Below are 23,301 nucleotides of genomic sequence, written 5' to 3' on the forward strand. Positions count from 1 at the left end.
GGCAGTGTGAAGGAGGGACAGAAAAAGTTGGTCTGTTTTACTCCCTGTTTTGGACGTGATTAAGGGGAAGGGTTCTAATAGCCTTTGAGCCCACATGATGTCAGACGTTAACAGCTGTTGACTGTCCTTCCCAAAGTGCATCTTCGCCTTCTGATCTCCACAATTCAAAGACATCCGCAAAGTGTGCCCTGGCCCAGGGTCCCCAGCTTCCTAGGGGTTCGCTGGGAAAGTAAACTTTCTCTCTAGCTCATCTCTGCCTATTTCTGTATCCCAGCCTCTTTCGTTGTCTTCATCTGACCCTGTCTCTCTATGTCCAGTGTCATGTTTTGGACTTTTGGGCTCCTGGAAAGTTATTTCAATTGTTTTTTGTGAGCCTCGTATCCGAACGTTTATCTGTATTTAGCGGGCTTCAATTAGATGAAAATGGGGAATAAAATTCAACCTTGTTACAAAAAGGGAGCCCCCAAATATGTATTGGCCCAGGGCCCCAAAAATCCTTAAAACAACAGTGCCATAATTGCAAGGAGGGTGCTAACTGTTGTTAAAGCCCTAAGCAGAAGGCAATAACCTTTAATCATGCTGTACCCATCAGAGTTCAACAGGCTTTCTGTGTGCTCTCATTTAATTGGTCCTCTCTCTAACGTTTCTACTTTTGCTTTTGCTCTGTTGGTTCAAGGAGCTTCGATCATTCAGTGGATTTCTGCGCCTCCAGAAGAAATCTGTGCCGTCTGTAGGTAGAGGTGGGTAAGCCAGCAAATTCCTAGTGACCCAAGCCAACGCCCCCTAGGGGACTGGCATGTCTGTAAGAGCCAAACGATGAGCCAAGCCAGGACAAGATTTGGCGCGTAAACCATGCAACAAATGTAATGGGAAAATACAATTAAAGCACTTTAAAACTCAAAAACTGTTATTTCTTCAACATCTGTATTTTAATTTTACTAGTTAAATTATACATATTCCTTTAGTGACATTAATTGGAATTTGTTTTTAAAGATAAACCTAGAAAGTGTCTTTTTTTTTTTTAAAAACAAAACTACAATTTTAAGAAAAATGAAAGGAAATACATTTTAATTGTATTTTAATGGCGTCGGTTTCGCCTGACTTAACTCACACAGACCAATTTTAGTGGCGGATGAACACTTCAATGACGGCAATTAAAAACACCAAAGCGGCCTCGGACATCCCACAGAGAGTGGTCTTGGTTGGATGTCCTCATGAGACACGTGTAAAGTGCAGCTGGCTACGAATAGACATGCAATTACGTGTTATGCTTTTAGTTCAATCAGTATGGCAGATTTTATATATCTGCTCAGCTGTCCTGTGTGTAACACTTTTTGTGTTACAACAACTACATCAAGCAGAGAATGGGGCAGTGCCAGGGAGATTGTTCGGTCTCGATTTTGGAGCCATTGCTCATGGAACAAGGTGCAAGCCCAAGCCGGACATTTAGCTCGAGCCTTCCTCGGTTTTCCCACCTCAACCTGTAGGTCATAGGTTAAGATATCAGTTAAGCCTGGCCGAAATTGAAATCGTGCCGACGTAATTTCAGGTATTTTGTGTTATGCTTTGTTAGGCGAAATTCCCGACATTACGCCATTTTGACACTTTGTGCAATTACGCACCATTTGTGGTAAACATTTACCACAAACGTGCAATCTGTGGTAAAAATGTATAGCAAACGCATTGGAAGAACAGGATGCGAATAGCTTTTGTTTTCTGTGCTTTCCTTTAAATGCGCCCTTGTGCCAAAAATGACACAAGGACACATTTCATGCTAAAATATAGCACAAAATGACAGATTTGCATTTTGTGTATTAATGCATAATTTTGCCATCATTTTGCATCACAATAGCAAATTATACGAATTTCGCATATTTCTAGTCTAGTGAGACCAGTTCTACATCTCAGACTTCTGAGGTTAATATAAAACTGAGCCTTGCCACTTGGGTAGCAGTAACATCTAGTATATACAACCCTACAAAGTTTAAAGACTTTAGTAGCAAGCGCTAAATAAAAAGCAAGTAATTATCATTTTGTTTCTTCGCTTTGTTCATGACATAACATTTTTTGCTCATCTTCTTGCGTACCTCTCTTCTCCCTCTTCTTGTGGTTATCATTCCTCCAGTAAATTTCTTATTCATGTTTTTATCGCCCATGCTCAACCAATGGCAAGCTTCCATTTATTCACCCGTTTCTATCTCTATCGTGGCCATGTGATATGTTCATGCTACACCCCTCCTGCACCTGGATGAGATGACCCCTGCATTGACCCCCTCCCGCTCTCCGCTGCTTGGTAACGTCAGATTTTCGTTATTTCCAGGCTATTTTTATTTCATAGCCTTCCAAATAAAAAGACGGTAATTATAGGCTGTTCAGCCTGGCACAAAAGCTGATGCATTTAGGTATTATTCCTGCTCCACTTATCTCTAAAGACTGAAAGTAGTGTTTTTCTTCCTACAATCCTCTCACGATTGTCAGTTTAACTAAGTTTATCCACTCTAGGGTCACCAATGCGAACAAACTCCCAAAGATATATTTGCTGAAGGAGTGTCTAATGTTGCCACACTAGAGCCGCGGCAATGCAGAGTTTCACAATATCTGCAAAAGCTAGATCTGCCTACATTGAATCTATATGTGATTCATTTACATAGTCAATGGCTATCTTGAAAATGTTCAATACAAAAATAGGGGACAAGAGGAGTTCCAGTCCAGCACACATCCTCTCTAATAGTATGAATCCACAATAAAGGAAGCAGTTCCATGTTGATGGTCCAGTCTGCCCACTTTGGGTAATTGGACCCGTTGAGATCATCAAAGGTGTCCTGTTTAGGAAAAACACCAATTGGAGGCATGCTTCATCATCGGGCTGTGCTCCTCATCGGGCTGGCGCTGCCGTGCCCGAAGGGCCCCGCATGGAGGTTCTTTGCTGGAGTTATTTTAATTACCATATGAGTCTAGAACGCCAGACTCAGACCCTCCGTTTTTAAGTTTGAATACTGGTAGTCTTTTGCTGATGGTAACCATTCCCGTTATTTTCGTAGTGTGATGTGATTTTATCGCATTTCTCAAAATCTGCAGACTGATAGAAATGTGCAGTAATCTGATTATTAGGCACTTCACCTTTTCCATCACACTTTAAATGAAGCTGGGTGTTTTCAAATTCACCACAGAGCACTCATCAACCGGTCTGCCCTACAAGGAGGGGGCAGAGCGGATATTTTGGAGGATGAGTCCATTGTCAATGGGGGTGCACCATTATTTATTATTTGGGAAGGTGATACCCTCCTCCTGTCAACACCATGTCTTTCATGGTTCTTTTTGATTCAGTTGTCATATTTGCCTACACAAATTCTGAAGGAAGCCACTTGTATGCATCACTAAACTTTCTGTGAAGGCATGTTTGTTTCCTTCATCTCTCCGGCCTCAAGTCAAAACCCTTATTCATATTTCAGTCCAGTCAATGACATCTGTATGGCACCAAAACCTAGACTTTATACAGGCAGTACACACAAACAACTATAGGCTGACTCATTAAATAACCTGGTCTTCAGCCTCTTTTTAAGATATGTAAAGTCCACTTAAGCTCTTTGAGTGGGCAATTCCACTTCCTAACCTCCTCAACCTGCAATATTTCAACTTCTATTGAGTTTCCCTGAAAACGAGGAACCGCCAATAGGCCTTTATCCAACAATCTTAATACTCAACCAGAGACGTATGCAGCAAACCTAGTCTTCTTTGCTCTGATCTTTCTTCTGCAGTGCTCTAAGATTAGTGCCTAAGACTTTACCCTTCTCTGCAGTACGGGGCAAGTGTTGCGTTTTTATTTAAGGAGATACATGTCCATGGTAGCCTATCCATGGTAGCCTATACTAGTTACCACTCTGGATGTATGATCCGGGATGTGTTGCATCCTACTTAAACGTTCCTAAGGAACCCTCTAAACAAGGCATTGCAAATAATCCAGAGGAAAGCCTATCATAGCTTTGGTTGTTGTGGTCCTCTGCTTCCTACTACTCAATGGTGCTGTTTAGCAAAGATGCGGATAAAGTGGCTGTAGGTGTTTTCAGATGATTAACATGACTTTCCTGACTTAGCTGTTCATGCAGCACAAAACCCAAAGATCTAACCATCTGAAAATAACTAACTAGGGACTTGATAATTTGAAAAGATGTATAGTTAGGAGAGGATCCTTTTTCAAGACCTTACTACTGGTAAACAGGCTCTTTATCAGTCTAGCGCAGGGGCTCTTTATCAGTCTAGCGCAGGGTACATCGAGTAAGAATTTACTTTTATGCTCCTTTAAGGCATTTGTGCCCAGCCAACCTCTTTCTGGCCAAAATTCCTAGGATTTGATGGTCCAGAACAGGGGGCAGGTCCTTTTCATTTTTGGGAACCTCACGTTGGAATAAACTCCCTTTGGATTTAAGGTGCATTTCATCTACCCCCCCCAGTCTCAGAAGAAACTGAAAAAACTGCTTTTTTTGCAGAATTAGTGCTACTTCTCTCAGCTACATTTCACTGGCTGTGCAGACCGGCAGGACACTCCTTGGAGTAGCTGAGAGCTATAGAGATGCCCTTTACATTACATTACATAGTTTTCTCCTAGGTTGGCAGTCGCTGAGCTGAAGCCCGCCAACATCAATATTATCAATATTAAGAGCAGAGCAGCTTCCACCCAAAGCTGAGTAGTCCTTAACATCATACTTAGTTTCCGCTTGTCATTTCCAACATTTCCTCTAAAAGGGGAACAAAATCTGTATGTCATTCATGTAAAGATGAAAGCTCACACTTCTGGCTATCAGCAGATCACAGAGTGCTTTTCCATATATGTATTAAAAAGCACCAGCATTGGAGGGGCAAGGTGAAGCATGCTAGGGGTGAGAGGTCTATCTCCAAGCTCTGGGAGACAGGTAGCCATTTGGTAGAGTGACCTGCATTTTAAATCCAAAAACCAGTGGGCATAGACAGATTTATTGCATAGCACTGACCCCCGTATGTACTTTCCAGGATCAAATATATATCATCAGTGGGCTGTATTGGCCTTCATAAAAAGGCGGGCAGGTTTTATCTCAAAGTGACAGCAGTAAAGAACAGACTCAAGGCCATTTCGGTGATGGTTACAGGAATTGAAACAGCCCCTGCAAACCTTGTGATTTTCGTTGCTGGCCAAGGAGAAACCAATGATTCTTTGGTCAAATGGCACTGTTGTGCTGTTGCCTCCATCATTAATGTTGAGAGGTTTGACAGACTGGAGGATGCTAAGAGGGAGATAAACATGCATCTCTTAAGCTGGAGAGTATTAAGGGGCCTGACGATCCACTGAGGTTTTCCTATAGAGCAACATGGGGGCCACTGAGGACCCTCAGCCCACGACCCTGAGAAAGTCAGTGAGAATACTCACAAAAGGTAAATATTTTGAAGAAAGCACTCAGGGAATGTGCTGTTGACGCTACTAGAAGAAACCTGTAGGAAAGTTATCAATTTTTGCCCTGATCACACTCATTTTCTTACTGATGCTTGTGGTTAATGGCTCTGAAAGTACCCCGGACTCTACTAAACAGGCCATGGGATAGTTCTCTGTCTTTTTAAAGGTATATAGTAATTGGTACAATTCTATTTGGCAAAGAAAACCTACCTGCAAGTTCCTCGTAAACGGTAAGGGATTTAAGTTTCGAGACCCAAGTGGAATTAATACACTGTAGTGTGCACTGCTGTGGTGCCTGGTGTCATTCTAAAGTCAGGCCTGCCCTGCAGGCTGGCTTAAAATACAACTATATCCAAATTCGACTTTGGAATTAAAAGTACTTCCAAAGTCCAAAAATATATTTTTATTACTTATAAGTCACCCATAAGGCCTACTCTAGGTCCCCCAAGGGTAGGTTGCATAGTTATAAAAGCAGGGGCAATGTAACAGATATATTATGTGCCCTGTTATGGAAAAACAGCCCAAGTCGTTTTTGGCGCATCTAGCAATATCATTCCAAGTATCGAATTAATGGTCACATTACTTCCAACAACATGCCACGGTTAGATGTAATGTAACTATTACAGGAAAATTGCTTTAGAACTTACTATCATGAAGATACCTAGAGCAGCCCTGCAGCAGCCTCTTCTGATTGGCCAGTCTTTGACAGCCTGAGCTAAGCTGCTTCCTGAGTAGGTGTGAAGAGGCCAGGGGATGAAACAATATGCCACTTAGTGGGAGGAGATTTGCTTCCTGTAGACGCCAGGGAGAGGAAGGTGACTGGGGAGAGAAACTGGATTTCAAACAGGCAAACAGATGTCATAGGACACAGGTCAGGCCCTACTTCCTTGATCCCCGGTCAGAAGGGAGTCCCCTCTAATTAGGTTAGGAGAGAGGCTAGAAGAGGAGTGTAGGTACACACATCAAGGAGACATTTGTTCCATTTTGATTTCAGGAGAACAGTGCATTCTGAGTCAAAAATATGCTACACTTCGCAGAAGTGGTCATAACTTTTCTCCTAATAGTTTGGGTGCCCGCCCCCCCCCATTTTGCCAGCCCATAATGGAAGAAAAATATCGGAGAGCTGCAGGAGCGCCTCAAAACACCCCAGCTGAATGGTTTTTTCCCCAGTCCATGTCAGTACATTGTGGGAAATTGAGTCCTAGCCCACAAGAGGCAATCCAGAGTCTCTGAACCCTTGGCCAGAACTAGTGGACCCTTAAATTTCCCAAGGAACTCTCCACAAGGAAGATCTGTGGAAAAATAAAATTTCTGCAAAGTTTTGCAGAAAAACTCCAGGAGGACAACGGTTAGACATTGAGACTCAAGCCTCCGATGTCTACTCGCCAATTGGATCAACCTTGCTGGTTCGTCTAGCTGAAAAGCTCCAGGCGGAGCCCAACTCGATGCAGAGAGGGAAGCCATCAACGACGGCTTCGAAACCCTCTTCACCGTCGACTCCGAAGGATGCGATGCCAGTCTTTTCACTTCAGGAAGCTGCTGACATCTAATCGACTTTGCATCCGACGAGCCTTTTCATGAGAGAAAAGCTCCAAGAAAAAGTTTAAGTTCAAAGGTAAAGGTAAACTTTTGACCCAGACCTAGCACTCAGCCTATCCGACCTTCCCTCCATCGCTGCTGACCTGATAGCCACAAGTGGCACTTTAAGCTTTTTGGTGCTAAAATGGACAATTTTTTTGTTAATCTTTAAAAATGTATATATACAGTTCCCTACAATGGATTTTTGTTGTTTTGGTGTTTTTAAAGATACAAATATTCTCTATTTTTATATATTGGTGTTGGATTTTTATTGTGTTGTGTCTTTTACTTATTTACTGTTTTGTTGATATTGAATGCTTAACACATATCTGTCTCCTAAGTTAAGCCTGACTGCTCGTTTACCAAGCTACCAAGAGTTGAGCAAGAATTAATTTATTGAGACTTGACTGGACCTAATAGTGATTGTGGTATTATTACTAGCTTAAGGTGAATACCCCCACCTACCAATAATCCACTTTCCTACAAAACCAAAGTATGATATGATATAAAAACAGGGGAATGTAATGCACCTCAACCAGAGGCTGCTCTTCATTCAAGACATCATCCCCGCCACGGTTGCTAGGAAAACTAGGTTAGCGGATACCAGGAAAGTTAGCACTGACTACAAGGCCTGATTTCAGTGTACTCTACCCTGCTTGGTTAAAAGTGTCTCTCAGAACCAAAGCTCAATATCTGGTAGATAGAAGTGGCCTCCTCATGCATAGAAGAATGTGACTGCCAAGTGAGTGTTATCGAAGTTTGCCTACTTCTCTCTTTCTCCACTTAATTTTCTCAGATTTGTCCCTTATATCTCAGCATCAAGAATGTATTTGTTCTTGCATTTGTTATTGGCTGCCCAGTGACTCTTGATGCTTGGTTTTGTGCTTGCACATCTCTACTGTGACGCTTTTTTACTATAGTCACCAGTGAAGAACTGTATGGGTTCTTGAAATTGTATGGCGTGTTTCTTTGGTATACTGTAATTAAAGATAATTATTAAAAACTGCAAGTGAAGACGTAGAGCCAGTGCCATGCTACCCTCACATTGGGCCTTGGTTGGCCTCAGCACCAAAACTACCTGAACCAACTCAGAGTGGTAGTTACAATCCAGTTCACTTTATGTAGCTTTGAGATGTAAAAGTGTACAGCTTCAGACCACATCCTGTGTTTCCCGTCATTAAGGAAAAATTTATTGCAGTGCTGACTGGTGAATTGTAGCAGCCATGATACAAATAAAGTATACTGAGTGTGAGACTAAGAGTGAGCATCACAAGCAAGAAATAATAGCCACAAATGGGACCCTACCAAATGAGCTCAAAGTAACAGCAGGTAATAGGTCCCACATAATACTATAGGAGTAGACCCACAATAGCCAACATTGGGATCCAAGCCAGTGATCCCATTATAACAGTTGGTTATGGGTCACAGATCAGAGTGAGAACTTAAGGATGGCCAGACCTGAAGACACCGTTATTCAGTGACTCTCTGTACAAATCACGGATGTCTGTTTGGCAATGAACCAATGAGAAGCTGTGCTAAATATTTCAAGGTCTAGGGCTAGTACAGTACCTCTGCTTCTCACTGTAGATGTGAAAACTAATCTAGCAATAGGAACCTGTTGTCTTCAATCTGATTTTGCCATTTACAGCATTATTACAGTGGTTATGATGGCTTGAACTCTACTGAGCTAGCCCCATCCAGTGACTTCATATCTCAGTCTTATGTTTACTTCCACTGGTGTCATGATACACCAGTTTGAGAAACCTTGTAATAGGGAGGAAAGCTTTGGCAGAGGATTGCAAACTATCAATATAACTCTTTTCTTTGGTAGAGATAAACTAAGAGAAATCGGGTATAGGAGCATAAACACATGAGTATATCCAACAATGTCTGATTAGAGTGATATTTAAGATACTAACTCGTTGGCCCTTCCTTGGAAACTGACATTCCCATCAGGATTTGCTGAAAAATGTACAAGACTCTCTACGAAGGCTAATCGTCCTAGTGAGACAAACAAATCTTTGTAGCAGAAACATGGAACACAAAAGGAAAGAGTCACCTCAATCTGGAAATTCATAACACAAAGAACACTAAGGAGGATCATTTAAAGTTTGACTACAGAAGATAAATACTGTTAATCAGCAGTTCTCCTGCTCGCCAATCTTAGAGTACACCCACTTCACATTTAAAGTGGAGGAACTGTTGACTGACCACCATAGAGCCACAAAGACAGTGATTCGTCCACCACAGATTGCTTTCATGCGTGCGACTTCCTGATGCTCATTTTCCTGCTGATTTCCACCATTCCTCCTGGGCAGTGAAAATAATCAATGGCCCCCACACATAGGGAGAACATTCTTTAAACATCAGGGCCATTTTCTTTTTACTTTTAAGAAACAAACCCCCATCTTGGGGGTTTATTTTTCAAATGCACAAATTAACACAGATCAGGCTGCAACAGGACAGCAGACCTTGGGATTCAGCTGTGAAGAAAGAACATTCACTGCCTTGGCAGATGCACTTTCAACACAGAGTTCCCCACCAGAAAGGTGGGAATTTTACACTGGAGAGGCAGAGGCAAAAGCCATCCTGATAAGGAAGGACACCCACCAAACAATAAATGATTCCCTAAGTGCCTGACTTAAAATTGACTGTAAAGAAAAATCCTATGGTTTGTAGAGGGAGTGGCAAATCTTCTGTTGAATGATTCTCTGCTTGTGAAGAATCCCCAGGCAGAGTAACCACCACCATAGGCATTGTATGGTGAATGTGATTCCTACTGCAGATTTCCCCTGGTGAAGAATATTTCAAAATAGGCTATACCACTTCTTTAAAAATAAAAAATGAAATTCGGTTACTTAATCATGCCTACTACTCCTCCTTAGGTCATCAACCAAGACTCTCCAGCAATCTCAGTCCTGGGCTGTTCTTTCAATCTGACTCCAAGTGTAACCCATCACCTTGCAGTCAGCCTCAAGGCCTCAGTGCCAGGTGTTTCCTGTCCTTCCTTTTCCCTTTTGCCTTGAGGTTTCCAGGTCAGGGCTTGTCTGGTGGAGCTTGATGGGCTTGCATAGGGTGTGACCTATACAGCCCTAGTGTCTTTCATGAGCTGAGAGTTGTAAAGTCTGTTGCCATAGTCCGTTGTTGCTGGTGGCATTTGGCCAACATGTTTAAAGGATTTTCCACAGAAAGGTGTTGATGAAGGTTTGGACTTTGCTGATGGTGCTCACTGTTGTCCTCCAAGTTACTATGCTCCATTTCAGTTACTATTTAACTCTAAATCAGACCCTATAATTCCAACGCAAGCTTTCATGTTTATTACTCCAAGAGCGTGGAATCTCTGCTTAAAACTCATCTTCTTGCTTCCAGCCTACTCTATCTCACACTTCCTGCCTCTTCACTATCATTTATCTTCAGAAAGGATCTAAATATCAGTTTCTAAGTTGTTTTTGTTGTTGCTGCTTTCTTTCTTTACTTGATATGCAGCACTGGCTGCCCTTGTGGTAAGGATGGCGTTACAGGAGTAATGTTAAAACAGACATAAATATTGTGAGTAGGTTATGTGCTCATATTTTTTATTTACTACTACAAACTACTGATTGTTTTCTTGTGTTTAAACTAAAAAAAACAATAAAGTTAAAAAAATACATAAATCCACAAAAAATAAAAAGATGCATATCTTGCCATAAGTCACGACTGTAAGTCACCACTTGGTTTGATTTATCAACACAATTTATTGATGTCTTATTCTTCTTTACTGAACGTGAAGATTGATATGGAATACTTGCCCATGCCAGTCCTGTAAGTATGGAGAGCTTCCACTGAAATTTTCCAAAACCAATGGCTTCCACCGCATCTTCCACCATAAAGGTATCTGGAAAGAAAATGGTGGTTAAAGACAATTGAGTTCTCTATATCATTCTGTCAGTTATTTACTCATGCTAAGAAGACTTTCTATATGGTAAAATGATATGAAGAAAATTTTAAAATTTGGTAAAGTTTGGAATAGAGAATGAAATATGGAAGAGAGCTCAGCACTTAGTATTTTTTTTTAACACAAACTTTAGTAAGCTTTTCAGATTTGTATGCATGTGGTACATTCTGGAATACTGTTTTTTTTAGTTTTTTATAACATAGTATACAAATATACTCAAAATTCCATACGCTTACAATATTGAATATTAATTATAGCCAAGTTAGTTATGCATTCATGAATCAATTTTATTTAAACAATAGACATAAATGTGTTTTTCCATAATCTTTTTCCATCCACCCTTATTATCCCTCCCTCAATACATCCCACCCCTTAAACAGTCCCCTAAAAAAATCTTTTGCCGCTGTGGTTCAATCATTCCCGTACAGATGCACAGTACTACTGAGTAATCACATCCGATATCAGATGGAAGGATAAGGGGAGTGAGAGGGGGAGGGAAAAACAGTGGGGGAGGGGGAGAAGGAGACAAATACTTGAGTCAGAGTCACTGTACCATTGAGGATCAGGCATTATCTATGCGGTCATTCAATGTGTCCCTCCAACACCTCCTCCGTTTCCGCTTTGAATTGTTCTACCAGGTGTGCCCAGTCTAGGGAGATCGATCTCTTCCTCAACCCTCTATATTCCTCACGTCGAAGTGCTTCCCCTTCAGTCACAGCCCATCGAATAACTTCCTCCCTCTATTTGCCTTCTCGTGGTGCTGAGCGGGATTTCCAGCACTGTGTGATTAATCTTTTCGCAAGCATCAGGGCTAACCCCGCAAAAGCGGCATAGTAACGTCGCCTTTTTGGGGAGAGGGAACAGGCCCAGAAGACAGGCCTCTATAGTAGCCCAAGGAGAGCGATCCGTAAGCAGGGAAAGGCTGTGTGTGACCTCCGACCAAAACTTCCCTAATGCAGGACAGGTCCATAACATGTGAATAAAGTCAGCACTGTGGTGTGAACATCTTGGGTAATCAGAAGAGGCAGTGGGATACATTTTCTGTATTGTCATCTGAGTCAGATAAGCCCTGTGTAGTATTAATAGCTGTGTTGTTTTTAGTGGGAAATTGCGGGAGACTCACATTGGGTGTTCCAGAACTGAGGCCCATTCTCTATCCTCCAAGTCCCTTACTAGCACCGTTTCCCATTTTTGCCTAAGGGGCAACAGTGAAGTACCTAAATGCTCCCTCAGGCCTCGGTATAACCACCTAACAAGGTGGAATCCATGTCCTATTATGTGAACGGTCTTCAACAATTGAAAGGTAGGAAGTTCCCTCTGATCCTCCAACCAATATCTCCGAATGAATTGTGTAATTGCTGTATGCATGAGGAATAAGGTTTCTGGTACTGCGTTAGTGTGCACCATTTCGTTATGGGGCATCAGGTTACCATCTAAAAATAGTTCATCGACCGTCTCTGTACCAGCCTTTATCCAACTCCTTAGCCAAGCATTTGACAATATTCCACGTCAGGTGGGTAGGCCACAAAGTGGGATATTTGGGGCATATGGGATAGGTACCTTTGCATACTTCAGAGACTGTTTCCAATAATGTATTGCTGTATGCAAAAGAAAGGGGGGATTCTGCATTTTGTCAACACCAGGACATACCAGTGCTTGTAGAGTTCCGCGCCACAAACGTTCAGGAGAATATCCTATTTCAAATAAATTATGGGCCGCCAGCCAATATGCTACCCATTGTAGTTGCCCAACTATGCAATATGCCTTAAGATCAGGAGCTCCCATACTGCCCGCGGTGCTCGGAAGCTGCATCTTGGCCAACTGTAGTCTATGCCGACCCGTTTCCCAAAGTAAAGATGACAATAAGGTATCAAGTGTTTTAAAAATCCATGCCGGGAGGACAACTGGGAGATTCATGAAGTGATATAGTAGTCTGGGTAACATGACCATTTTAGACACAGCCAAATGGCCCGCCACCGTTAATGGCAATGTATTCCAGAACGAGATCTGGGCACGGAGCAAATTAATAGTTCTAACTATATTCCCTTCTGTAGTATCCGCACTGGTCCTATAGATGTGTATTCCTAGATATTTGAAGGTTGTGGGTTCCAATTTGAAGTGCATTTGGCCAAACTGTAAATAAGGGCCACTGTCTCTTGCTGCCTGCAATAGATGGTCTCGATCAGTAAAGTGTGAGGACAGACCTGTAGGGGCCACACTAGTTTTCAACCATTCTTCTATGTAGGTTGTTGGGTTAAGGCCCTCTGTTCCTTCTGGAAGGCCTACGATTCTAAGGTCATTACGCCGAGTCCGTCCTTTCGCGTCAACCGCATGGGCCTGTAATGATTCGATTTGTTGGCGCATTTGGTTTAACTGTTCGTCGTGGTTTTTCACCTGTTGTACTACTGTTTCTAGAGTTTGTTCTGTGGTTTTAACTTTGCCAGGCAGTTTTCTATGATCGTCCTTAAGCACGTTGAGTTCCAATGAGATCGTGCCCAATTGATTTTCAATCGTGGATCGCGAATCCCGTATCTCTTTCAAGATCATGTACAGTTTATTCACTGAAGGATTAGATATGGTCTCATCTTCCGATTGATGTGAATGTCCGGATGAGTTCTCCGAAGGCGGCAAGCGCGACCCAGCCCTTCCGGACCTTGAGGCTGTCCTAGTCTTCCCTCTGCCCATGATTGCAAATGATCGGGATGATTATTTGGTATGTGACTGTATGATGGCTCAGTCCAATCTCTTCATCCACTACTTGCTTATCTTATGTCCAAGTGAGGTCAGGGCCCTTTGCAATAAGGGATCAGCGTCTCATTCCAAATGTACAGTTCGTAACTGCGCTCATGATGATATGGATCAGTGCGGAGGCCCATCAGTATCTGGAGCCTAATACGTGCAGCGGGGATGACCCTATTGTTGGATGCATTAGTAGTGACACTCTGCCTTGCGTTAGTTGCTGGATAAGACGTTACAGATCGACCAAAGTCCATGTCCAGCTTCATTACTTTCCTTTTGGTGCCACCTCAGTTATACGAGCCATAAAACCTGTTGTTCCGCCTTAATAACATTGCTCTGACCCTTCCTCAAGCGGGTCACATCTGCACTCGACAATGCCTCCGGTCCATACTGCACAGTGTACCAACCGGCCTCCTCCTTGGATGTCACAGCCCCCGGCTACAATAGAGACACTGCAATGTTCCCTGCCTGGTCCCAGATGTAGTACCTGATATGAAGGGAAGGTACTTACAGCCTGTTGAGATGAGGGTATTTGTGCCAGCGCATCCGCTGCTGCAGAGTCCTCCACCTTAAGGATCACCAACACATTCAGGGGGGGGCACCAAGCGGGAAGAAATAAACGATCCGGCGGCCGCCCTGCCGGACCGCCACCGACTTGAGATTGTACTGCTGGTTTCTCCTGATGCATAGAGAGTGTCTCGAACGGGGCCCAAATCCCGCGGTCCGCAGTTGATCCCCACCAGCAGGTTCCACAGAAACTCCAGAATCCGATATGGAGGCTCAGCAAGGGCCCTCAGCCCATACAGCAATCACCAACGGAGGGGGCAGTCCCAATAACTTGTAGTGCCTACTGACTTGCAATTCTGTGCTCAGCAGGAGGGGCAAGCAGGAAGAGAGAGGCAGCTCCAGAGTCCTCCACGGGGCCGCCGTAGTTAGTAATCCGGGCCTCCCGGGGGGCAACGCAGTCCGATCCGGTCCCCGATCGTCACCGTCCACAGCAAAGTGCCCCCAACAGATCCTCGCTCCAAACACAGTTCCTGGGATCTGCTACGGTAGGCACATATATGAATTCGCTACCCAGGAGTAATATTCACCAGTTCCATATCCTGCCGCACCTCGAGCAGCACCCCCCTGGAGACAGAATCGCTGCAAGTAGATGGGGCGAGGCGAACTGGGAAAATGGAACACCGCACAGCAAATGTCTCCCTCAGCGACACAACAGCGCTAGGGTTGTCCTGGTCCCCTGCAGGCGATGTAGGTCCCAGCAGATCAAAAACAGGGGATTCTCTAGATGTCGAGTCTGGGCATACAGCTCTGGGCCCGGATCCGGGGCCTCGCGTTGGTGTGCACGCTGCATCCAGGCCTCCACGGCTCAGCAAAGTCCTAGGAAAGGCCACTGTGTTATAGGCCACTCCCCCACCTTAGGCTCAACGCCTCACCAGAATGTATTGCAGCCTGGAACTCGGGCTCTCGTTAATCCCGGTTCTCCGGCGTATCCGACCACGCATTCCACCTGGGGACCGATGTGTCCCTGTGTCACTGCCAGCACTCAGATGAAGCTGGAAATGTCGGATCTTGGACGGATTAGGTGCCCCAGGCCCGGAGCACGTCGCTTATGAGACCACCATCTTGGGCTGCAAGCCACGCCCTTCGCTCAGCACGTAGCATGGTGCTAGAAGGTAAAAGGGACAAGAAAGGTGGCACTCATAGTAAGTAGTACAAAAGTGGGGTGTGTATGTGCAGGGTCGGACTGGGTTACAAACAGGCCCGGGAACCAAATTAAAATTGGGATCATTAGCGAATGAGATAGTAAGAAAAAGTGGTCCACGCTTGCAAATCACAACAGGTTTAAAATTGTAAAGACAAGTTGTATAGGAGTTTTGCAAGGTATGGTAGACAGAATGCATTTGTAATTGCTGCAGGCAAAATGTTTAATAATATCAGGGAAATTAACAGTATAAACAGCCCACCGGACCATACCCCCGGCCCAAAAATAGCCCCCCAAAAATATCCCATACACTGATCTATCACACTAGCCCTTCGGGCTCTGCCTTATTGCCCTATCGGCCAGTCCGACAATGTGTGTGTGTGAGAGAGAGAGTTGAAGAGAGTTCAGGGCTGGGGGTTCAGCCTGTTGGTCAAGGTACGCTAAAGCCAAAAGGGTTTGCTAACTAAATCCCGTCTGCTCTTGCAACACTTATTTATATTTATTCAGATATTTATTTCATCATTTACTTTCCGTTTTATATAAACCATTTTTATCAAAATATAATATGACAAAAAAACACTTTGTAAACAAGCAAGCAAACAATTTAAAAGCGTTTCATCTATAAATTATGCCAGCTCGGTTAACAGAGATTAACATAATACCCGAATTTACAAACAGATCGCTTTTAGCTATACGGCCGCCACAGTATGGAACTCCCTGCCTTTGACACTGAGGAGTAGTCAAGATCTGCTCTCTTTTAAAAGGGATCTTAAGACCTACCTGTTCCCAAGAGTAATGTAAATACTTCTTCCGATGGTTTGATAGGGTCTCAGCGCCAGGATACCCTTTGGGTGACAGCTGCGCTTAACAAGAAATAAATACATACAAATACATTTAGGATTGTCAAAATACATTGCCCAATTAGAAAATTGTTGAGTGTCTACTAATATACATACATGTGACGGGTTGGGGTCACCCGACAGGAATTTAGAAACAAAGAGCGACTGGTGGTCTGCTGTACCTCTTTCTCCAACTCTTGTCCCCTTTCAGCAGGAGGAATGGATGCCAGAGGATAACTTTATTGCACAATACCAATGACGAACAGGGGAACGACTCCTTTAACTGGGGATTCATACCTGACGAGACTCCTCTTCCTCATGAAATCCGCACGCTTCCGGCATTTAGACCAGAGACTTCCTGGATATCGGTGTGCACAGACACCGGAGGAGAGACAGAGTCGAGAGAGAGAATAGTTATGGTGACGAGAGGAAGCAGAAGGAGGAAACGAGGAAGAACGAAGAACAGGTCCCGCTGTAGCCGCGACAAAGCCAGGAGGCCAACGACACCGCGAGCCGCCGTGCCACGCTCCAGGAGGGGCGTGGCTGGAACAGGTACGGGACAAGTTCTCGGGGTGGGTGGGAAGGAAAGAGCGTAAACCACCTAGCAAAAACCCTCCAACCCCCACCAGCTTTTAAAAACCGTTCTTTTCACCCACACGAGCAGAAGTCCACTACCTTGAGTATTTTTTTGGTTAGACTCGTTAATCACAGCGTGCACTGTGCGTGGTGTTTTCCCTCACTCTCCGGTCCTTTAAAAATACTAAAAGGACAAGAGTCCTGATATCTCTTTCATTTCTTTTGTTTCACGCAACACCCCTCCACCTGACGTGACGTCCGAGACCCGGAAACTAGACGCTCGTAGCTCCAGCAACTGAACCTTAACCAGTCGTAGGGAGACCCAAAACCAACAGCAAGACGGATCCGGCCACATTTGCTAAAGAAAGACTTACGAGCAGACACAAGCGAATTTATGGTAAAATAAAGCCATACCTGACCCGACCTGGCCTACGCCCAGTTATTGTTCTCCGGCGTATCCGACCACGCATTCCACCTGGGGACCGATATGTCCCTGTGTCACTGCCAGCACTCAGATGAAGACATTCAGAGGTACTGTCATACGTGTGAAATATACCAGAAAAAGAATATGCAAAGACCCCCGGCTGTGCTGTTGCAACCCATGCTAATCATAGGAACCCCCTTTGAAAGAGTCGATATGGACTTGATAGGACCCCTACCTAAAACATCAAAGGGGAACCTATACGCATTGGTTACTGTAGACTACGCCACCAGATTCCCCGAGGCGTTTCCCCTCAGGGCCCCCATTACTAAGAACATCGCAGAAAAGTTTGTGGAGTTGTTTTCCCGGGTGGGTTTCCCCAAAGAAGTGTTGACGGACCAAGGGACGCCATTCGTGTTCCGTCTAATGAAAGAGGTGTGCTGCTCATTGGACATACACCACCTACGCACGTCAGTATACCATCCTCAGACTGACAGTCTCGTCGAGAGGTATAACCGGTACCTAAAAACCACCCTAAAGAAGATGATCACCGTCGAGGGACAGGATTGGGACCGTCTCCTACCACTCGCCCTATATGTGTTACTTTCCCAAACACAAAGTAGCCTGGGCTGTTCGGCATTCGAGATGCTGTACGGCCCAGATCCCTCCTAGAGATGACCAAAGACGTGTGGGAAACAGAAGAAAAAAACGATCAGCATTACTTATTAGAATACACCCAACAACTAAGGTCAAAGCTAGGGAAATTGAGGGATCTGGCCTATTCCAACCTGGAGAAAAATAAGGGAAAACAAAATAAGTACTACGACAGGGGCAAAAGATGGAGGAAACTAACCGTTGGGGACTGGGTTTTAGCCCTACTCCCCTCTTCAAACCGTAGGTTCCAAAGCGAGTGGTTAGGTCCTTACCGGGTAACAGAGACCCTGGGCAACACAACATATCGAGTATAGATAACACCCACCAAGACACAATGTTACCATATAACCATGCTAAAGAAATGGCTTGGGCCCACACCTAAGGCACATCTATCCTTGCCAAAGTCTACTGCCCAGGACTCTACACTGGAAAAGCCTGTGATCAACGAAGACATCACGGACAGAATGAGAGAAGAACTGCGTCAAACCCTGCTTCCTTTTTCGACCATTTTTTCGGATATACTGGGAAAGACTACCCTAGCAGAACATAGGATCGAAACACCAATTGGAAAAGTCGTAAAACAAAGGGCCTACCGGATACCTGTGGCGAGGAGAGACGCAGTACGAAGAGAGGTCCAGGAGATGTTGAAACTAGGCATAATCCGACCATCTAACACCGGTTGGTCATCTCCAATCGTAATGGTCGCAAAACCAGACAGAACAACACGCTTCTGCATGGACTTTCGGGCCCTAAACGCTATATCGACGTTGGACGCCTACCCTATCCCCAGGGTAGACGAACTAATAGAGAAGCTAGGCGACTCCAAGTTCATCACGACTTCTGATTTAACAAACGGGTACTGGCAGGTGCCCCTCCGTGAAGAGGACTGAAAGAAAACCGCGTTTTCAACTGACGATGGATTGTTTGAATTTAATGTTCTCCCTTTCGGTCTCCATGGGGCACCTGCCACGTTTCAAAGACTGATGAATACCATTTTACAGACATACCCCTCTTTCTGTTCAGCGTATCTGGACGATATAGTGGTCTTTAGCCCGAATTGGGCAGAACACCTGAAACATCTGGAGACCGTTTTACAAGCGCTCGACTGTGCCGGACTACATCTCAATGCAAAAAAATCACGGGCCGCATATCAAAAAGAGTAAAATACCTCGGATATGTATTGTGAGACGGAGTGATCGCCCCGCAGGCAGAAAAAGTGAAGGCGATAGTAGAAACACCTTTTCCCACTTCAAAAGTGGAACTGCGGGTATTTTTGGGACTAATTAGCTACTATCGGAGATTCAGTCCACAATTCGCAGAGGCAGCAGTCCCTTTAACTAACCTCCTTCGAAAAGAGGTACGGCCCCGACAGCTCCTGCATCCCTCCCCCGAAATGTTAGAGGCCTTTCAGATGTTGAAAAAGACTATCACCTCGGGCCCTGTACTCATCTCCCCAGACTACAGCAAAACATTTATCCTATCCACAGATGCATCAAACACAGGGCTGGGGGCGGTGTTGTCGCAGATAGCGGGAGACGGCCTTGAACACGCTATTCTATATATCAGCGGGAAACTGTTTCCCCGAGAATGCAAGTACCCCACAATAGAGAGGGAGTGCCTGGCTATTAAGTGGGCCATTGACAAATTGCAATACTATCTGGAGGAGAAACCATTCATCCTGTACATGGACCATGCCCCCTTGCAATGGATGTGTTGGAACAAGTACCAGAACCCCAGGGTACTCCGCTGGTTTTTGTCTCTACAGCCGTTTACCTTTGAGGTACGCCATCGGAAGGGGAAGAACAATGGGAACGCTGATTTTTAGGTCTCGCCTGAGACAGCGCTTTAGCGCTGCTCTGGCGAGACTTATAGTAAGCACTTTTGGAAGTGCAAACGAGTGCTTTCAGGCCGCCAACTACTGTGCATGTGTGCCGGGCGCGCGCACCATTTGGCAGACTGAAAGCACTCGTAGTCTTTCACTTTCGCGGCCGCTCGGCCGCTTTGATGTTTTATCGCGATTGCGATCACTTTCAGTTTCGCGCCGCTTGTTCTTGTTCTGACTTTGTCTATCTCTTCCTGTATTTTTCCTTCTCTTGCTGTCTATCTCACTCGCTGTCTCTCACCATCGCTCCATGTCCCTCTTTGACTTTGTGTTTTCCTATATTTTTCCTTCTCTTGCTGTCTCTCACACGCTTTCTCTCCCCATCGCTTCATGTTTTTCTTTGACTTTGTCTGTGTATTCCTATAGGTTTCCTTCTCTGGCTGTTTATCAGCCGGTTGCTTCTAATTTCTTGGGCAGACAACTAATGTCGGGGTGCTCCGGCGCGCGCAGACTGAACCCGTTCATCTCTGGGAGGCTGTGAATGCCCTGGTCCATGGAACTGCAAAGCGTCCGGACCAGAGCCTTACGTTGCTGTTAACTGCAGAATGCAATTGGAAAAGTTTCGGCCGTGAAATGCAGTCAGTAGCGTTAACCGTCCTGGGTGTTTGTTTGTTTTCAATGCCCTCTTTCCCCACACCTGCGAGGAAAGTGTAATTTTTGAGCTTATATCATTCTTTAACATCACATCTTCAATGAAGTGCCTGGTTCGACATTTTCTTGTACGTTCAGGAGAAATGCGTGCCTTCTAGACATTGCAAGTGAAAAGGTCTGCCGCCCAGTAGAATTAGTTCCTTTAACATATGATGACGATTTACAAAACAAAGAGAACTGAGAGTGTAAGAGGGGCAGATATTTAAGATGCATTATTCATTTAGGTATTGCAAATATAATTTTAAATTAGAATTGAATGAGCAGTGCCCTGACCTCGGTTCGGAAAGTGCCTCAGGCTATTTTGCAGCAATTCCAACCTTTCATATCCCGTTTCTATAACAGACTTTTTTGTTTTTACACAAGCTACAAAGGCACGTTTATATAGTAGCAAGTTTAACACGTCAAACCATTTTTAGTGTTCCTGAAACTACGCACAAAAAACTAGTAAGCCTTTCCATTTTCTTGCCTATCCTTTTGGCGCCTCATTCTAAACTATCTCTTTCACCATCTCTTGTTACACTGTAATTCACACCGTCGAGCAAAGTGTTCTGGGCTCCAGTCACATGCTGTGACTGTTTGCCACCTTCACACAGCTCCAGGCAAAGCCCTTCTTATCAACGGCGCCATCGATTTCCCACTCACATAATATGCGCTTTCAAACCACAGTTAGGCACACCCTTTCACCATTGCTACGCGTATTCTTACAAACCCCTTCCATTTACTAACACCACGTTGGATTTAACTTCACTTAAATTTTTTAAAAAAACAACTGTGGCATATTACTTGAAGTTTATGTATTTCTTTTACTAAACACAATGTCTATACTTCTGTAATTACAAATATAGGTACGGTAGGTAGCCTTTGTTGATCACAACCAGTAAATACCTTGGCTCAACACTTCTAACGCGGCACCAGATGCAGCTCACGTCTGCAAAAGGTTTCTAAGCTGACGGACGGAGGGGTCATAAAACACCCGCCCCCCCCCCCCCACTCCACTTCAAAAGCAAACCCAAGGAATTCTTCTGCTCGAGCAAAGAGAGCCCCATAACACTTGTGCTTATCTCAAGGAAGCACATTCCTCAAACGCTCGCAAAAAACAGGCAGAAAGAACAGTGAGGCCCCAGCAACAACACAGGTCATTCGTTAGCTATTACTAGGGCTCTCATACATATTAAAACATGCACTACAAGGGGGAAAAATGCAACAGTTTGCATTCTCTATAGCCGTCCAAACATTCAATTTAAATGCACAGCATTTAATGTTTATAAAGCAACAGTTCACAACTACCCTATTGAGGTGCCTCAAACACGCACTAACACGTGGAACAATGCTACATTTACCATTTCTCATTGGTAGCGTCACCTCAGCACTTTTTACCACAGTGACACAGCCTTCAATATAAGAACAGTTTAGTATACATGCAATAGAGATTCAATAGCAGCAAAAGAAAAGAAATTGCACAATGTTTCTTCACCTGACACACCAGGTGTTTATGCATTTGTTTGTGCTACCCAACTCTGATTGTTACTTTTTCCTATTTTCTTCTAGTTTTAGAATTTCTTAGTATTTCCGTATAAACAGACAAATGATCTCTAGATAGAAATTGTGCATGAAGGTATGAATGTACAATGGTAATTGCTTCAGTCTGCTTTCTCCGGAATTCAAAAAACTTAGCCTTAACTGTAGTCAAAATTATAGGATAAATTGTAATTGAATTAACAAATAAATCCTTACATTTCATCACCAACAGATCCCCCAGAAGGCCACACAGCAATCATTCATCAGATTATGCTGCCAGGTTAATTCCTCCAAGATCAGCCTATGTAGTTCATTCTCTTTCTCCCTAGTCACCCTAAATATCACTGCAACAACAACTAGATGATGGATGGAATACTTCAATTAATCTCAGCATCTGGCAATACCTCGAGCCATATTCTAGTTTATCATTTTTCGCCTACCATGCCACTCTAGTCAAATCCAAATCGAAACTGACCTTACTCCGCATGGGAATAATCTGTCCTGAACTAAAACCTGAAAAAACAACGTCAACAGCTATGAAAGAGACATTAACCATGTTGATTGCACATCAAACATGTATTTTGACTCACGGCCAGGTCCTAGGCCTAACTGCTCAGTCCAGTTCCACCTGCCGCTGCGTCTAATTGGACAGATTAGTTTATTGTTGTGTAAACTGTTTGATTTCAATTCACATCAATTAAGGCATGCAGAGAGCAAAAGCAGTCAGGACTCAGCTTTATTTACTCTAGGCAAGGTGCACCTACAGCGAAATCCCTCCCTCTTTAACATAAACGTTGATCTATAGGAGCTGAGGACAGCCTAGTTGTACTGTTAATGAAAGTGTTGTATTTAGGTTTGACATACACATACTCTAGAGCATGGGTACTCACAAACATTTTCCCAGAGGCCAAAGAGTTTGGCATGTTTGATGTGACCGAGGGCTGTACTGATGCCAGCAATGGCGGTTGAGGGTGTGTGGAGGGTAGGGGGTAAGGTGTTGCAGAGGAAGTGAAGCATATACATCTATTGGCTGAATTGCACAATTAGAAACCAGAAAACCTGGGATTAATCTCTGCTTCCAAACTTTACCAAATTGTGTGATCCTAGGCAATTGTTTTATCTTGCCTTCCCTCCTTTTTCTTCGTTATCATATATGAGGACCTCGAAATACATGACTTCAGGATGTGTGCTGTACCAAACCTTTTGATTTAGTTATGTGTAATGTTGTTCATGTATTGTAATAACCCAGGCCACCCAAAGAGTGCACATAGCTACTGAATTGGCTCTTATTTCACTATTGGCATTGTTGTCAGGGGGGTGGGGTGAGAATTAACGTTTATAAATTTGTGCTCGATGCTCTGATGTGGTCAGAAGTA

General features: G+C 44.0%; 1 protein-coding gene across 1 annotated transcript in view; it reads right to left on the minus strand.

Moving 5' to 3' along the window:
* Positions 1 to 23,301, minus strand: part of SVOP (SV2 related protein) — a 258,821-nt gene that overhangs the window by 124,408 nt on the left and 111,112 nt on the right. Inside the window, exon 3 of the mRNA XM_085633377.1 lies at positions 10,792 to 10,877. Coding sequence (XP_085489503.1) covers positions 10,792 to 10,877 — 86 coding nt within the window. The remainder of the gene's footprint in view (positions 1 to 10,791; positions 10,878 to 23,301) is intronic.

Source organism: Triturus cristatus, chromosome 11 (assembly GCF_964204655.1).
Source record: "Triturus cristatus chromosome 11, aTriCri1.1, whole genome shotgun sequence".
Lineage (NCBI taxonomy): Eukaryota > Metazoa > Chordata > Amphibia > Caudata > Salamandridae > Triturus > Triturus cristatus.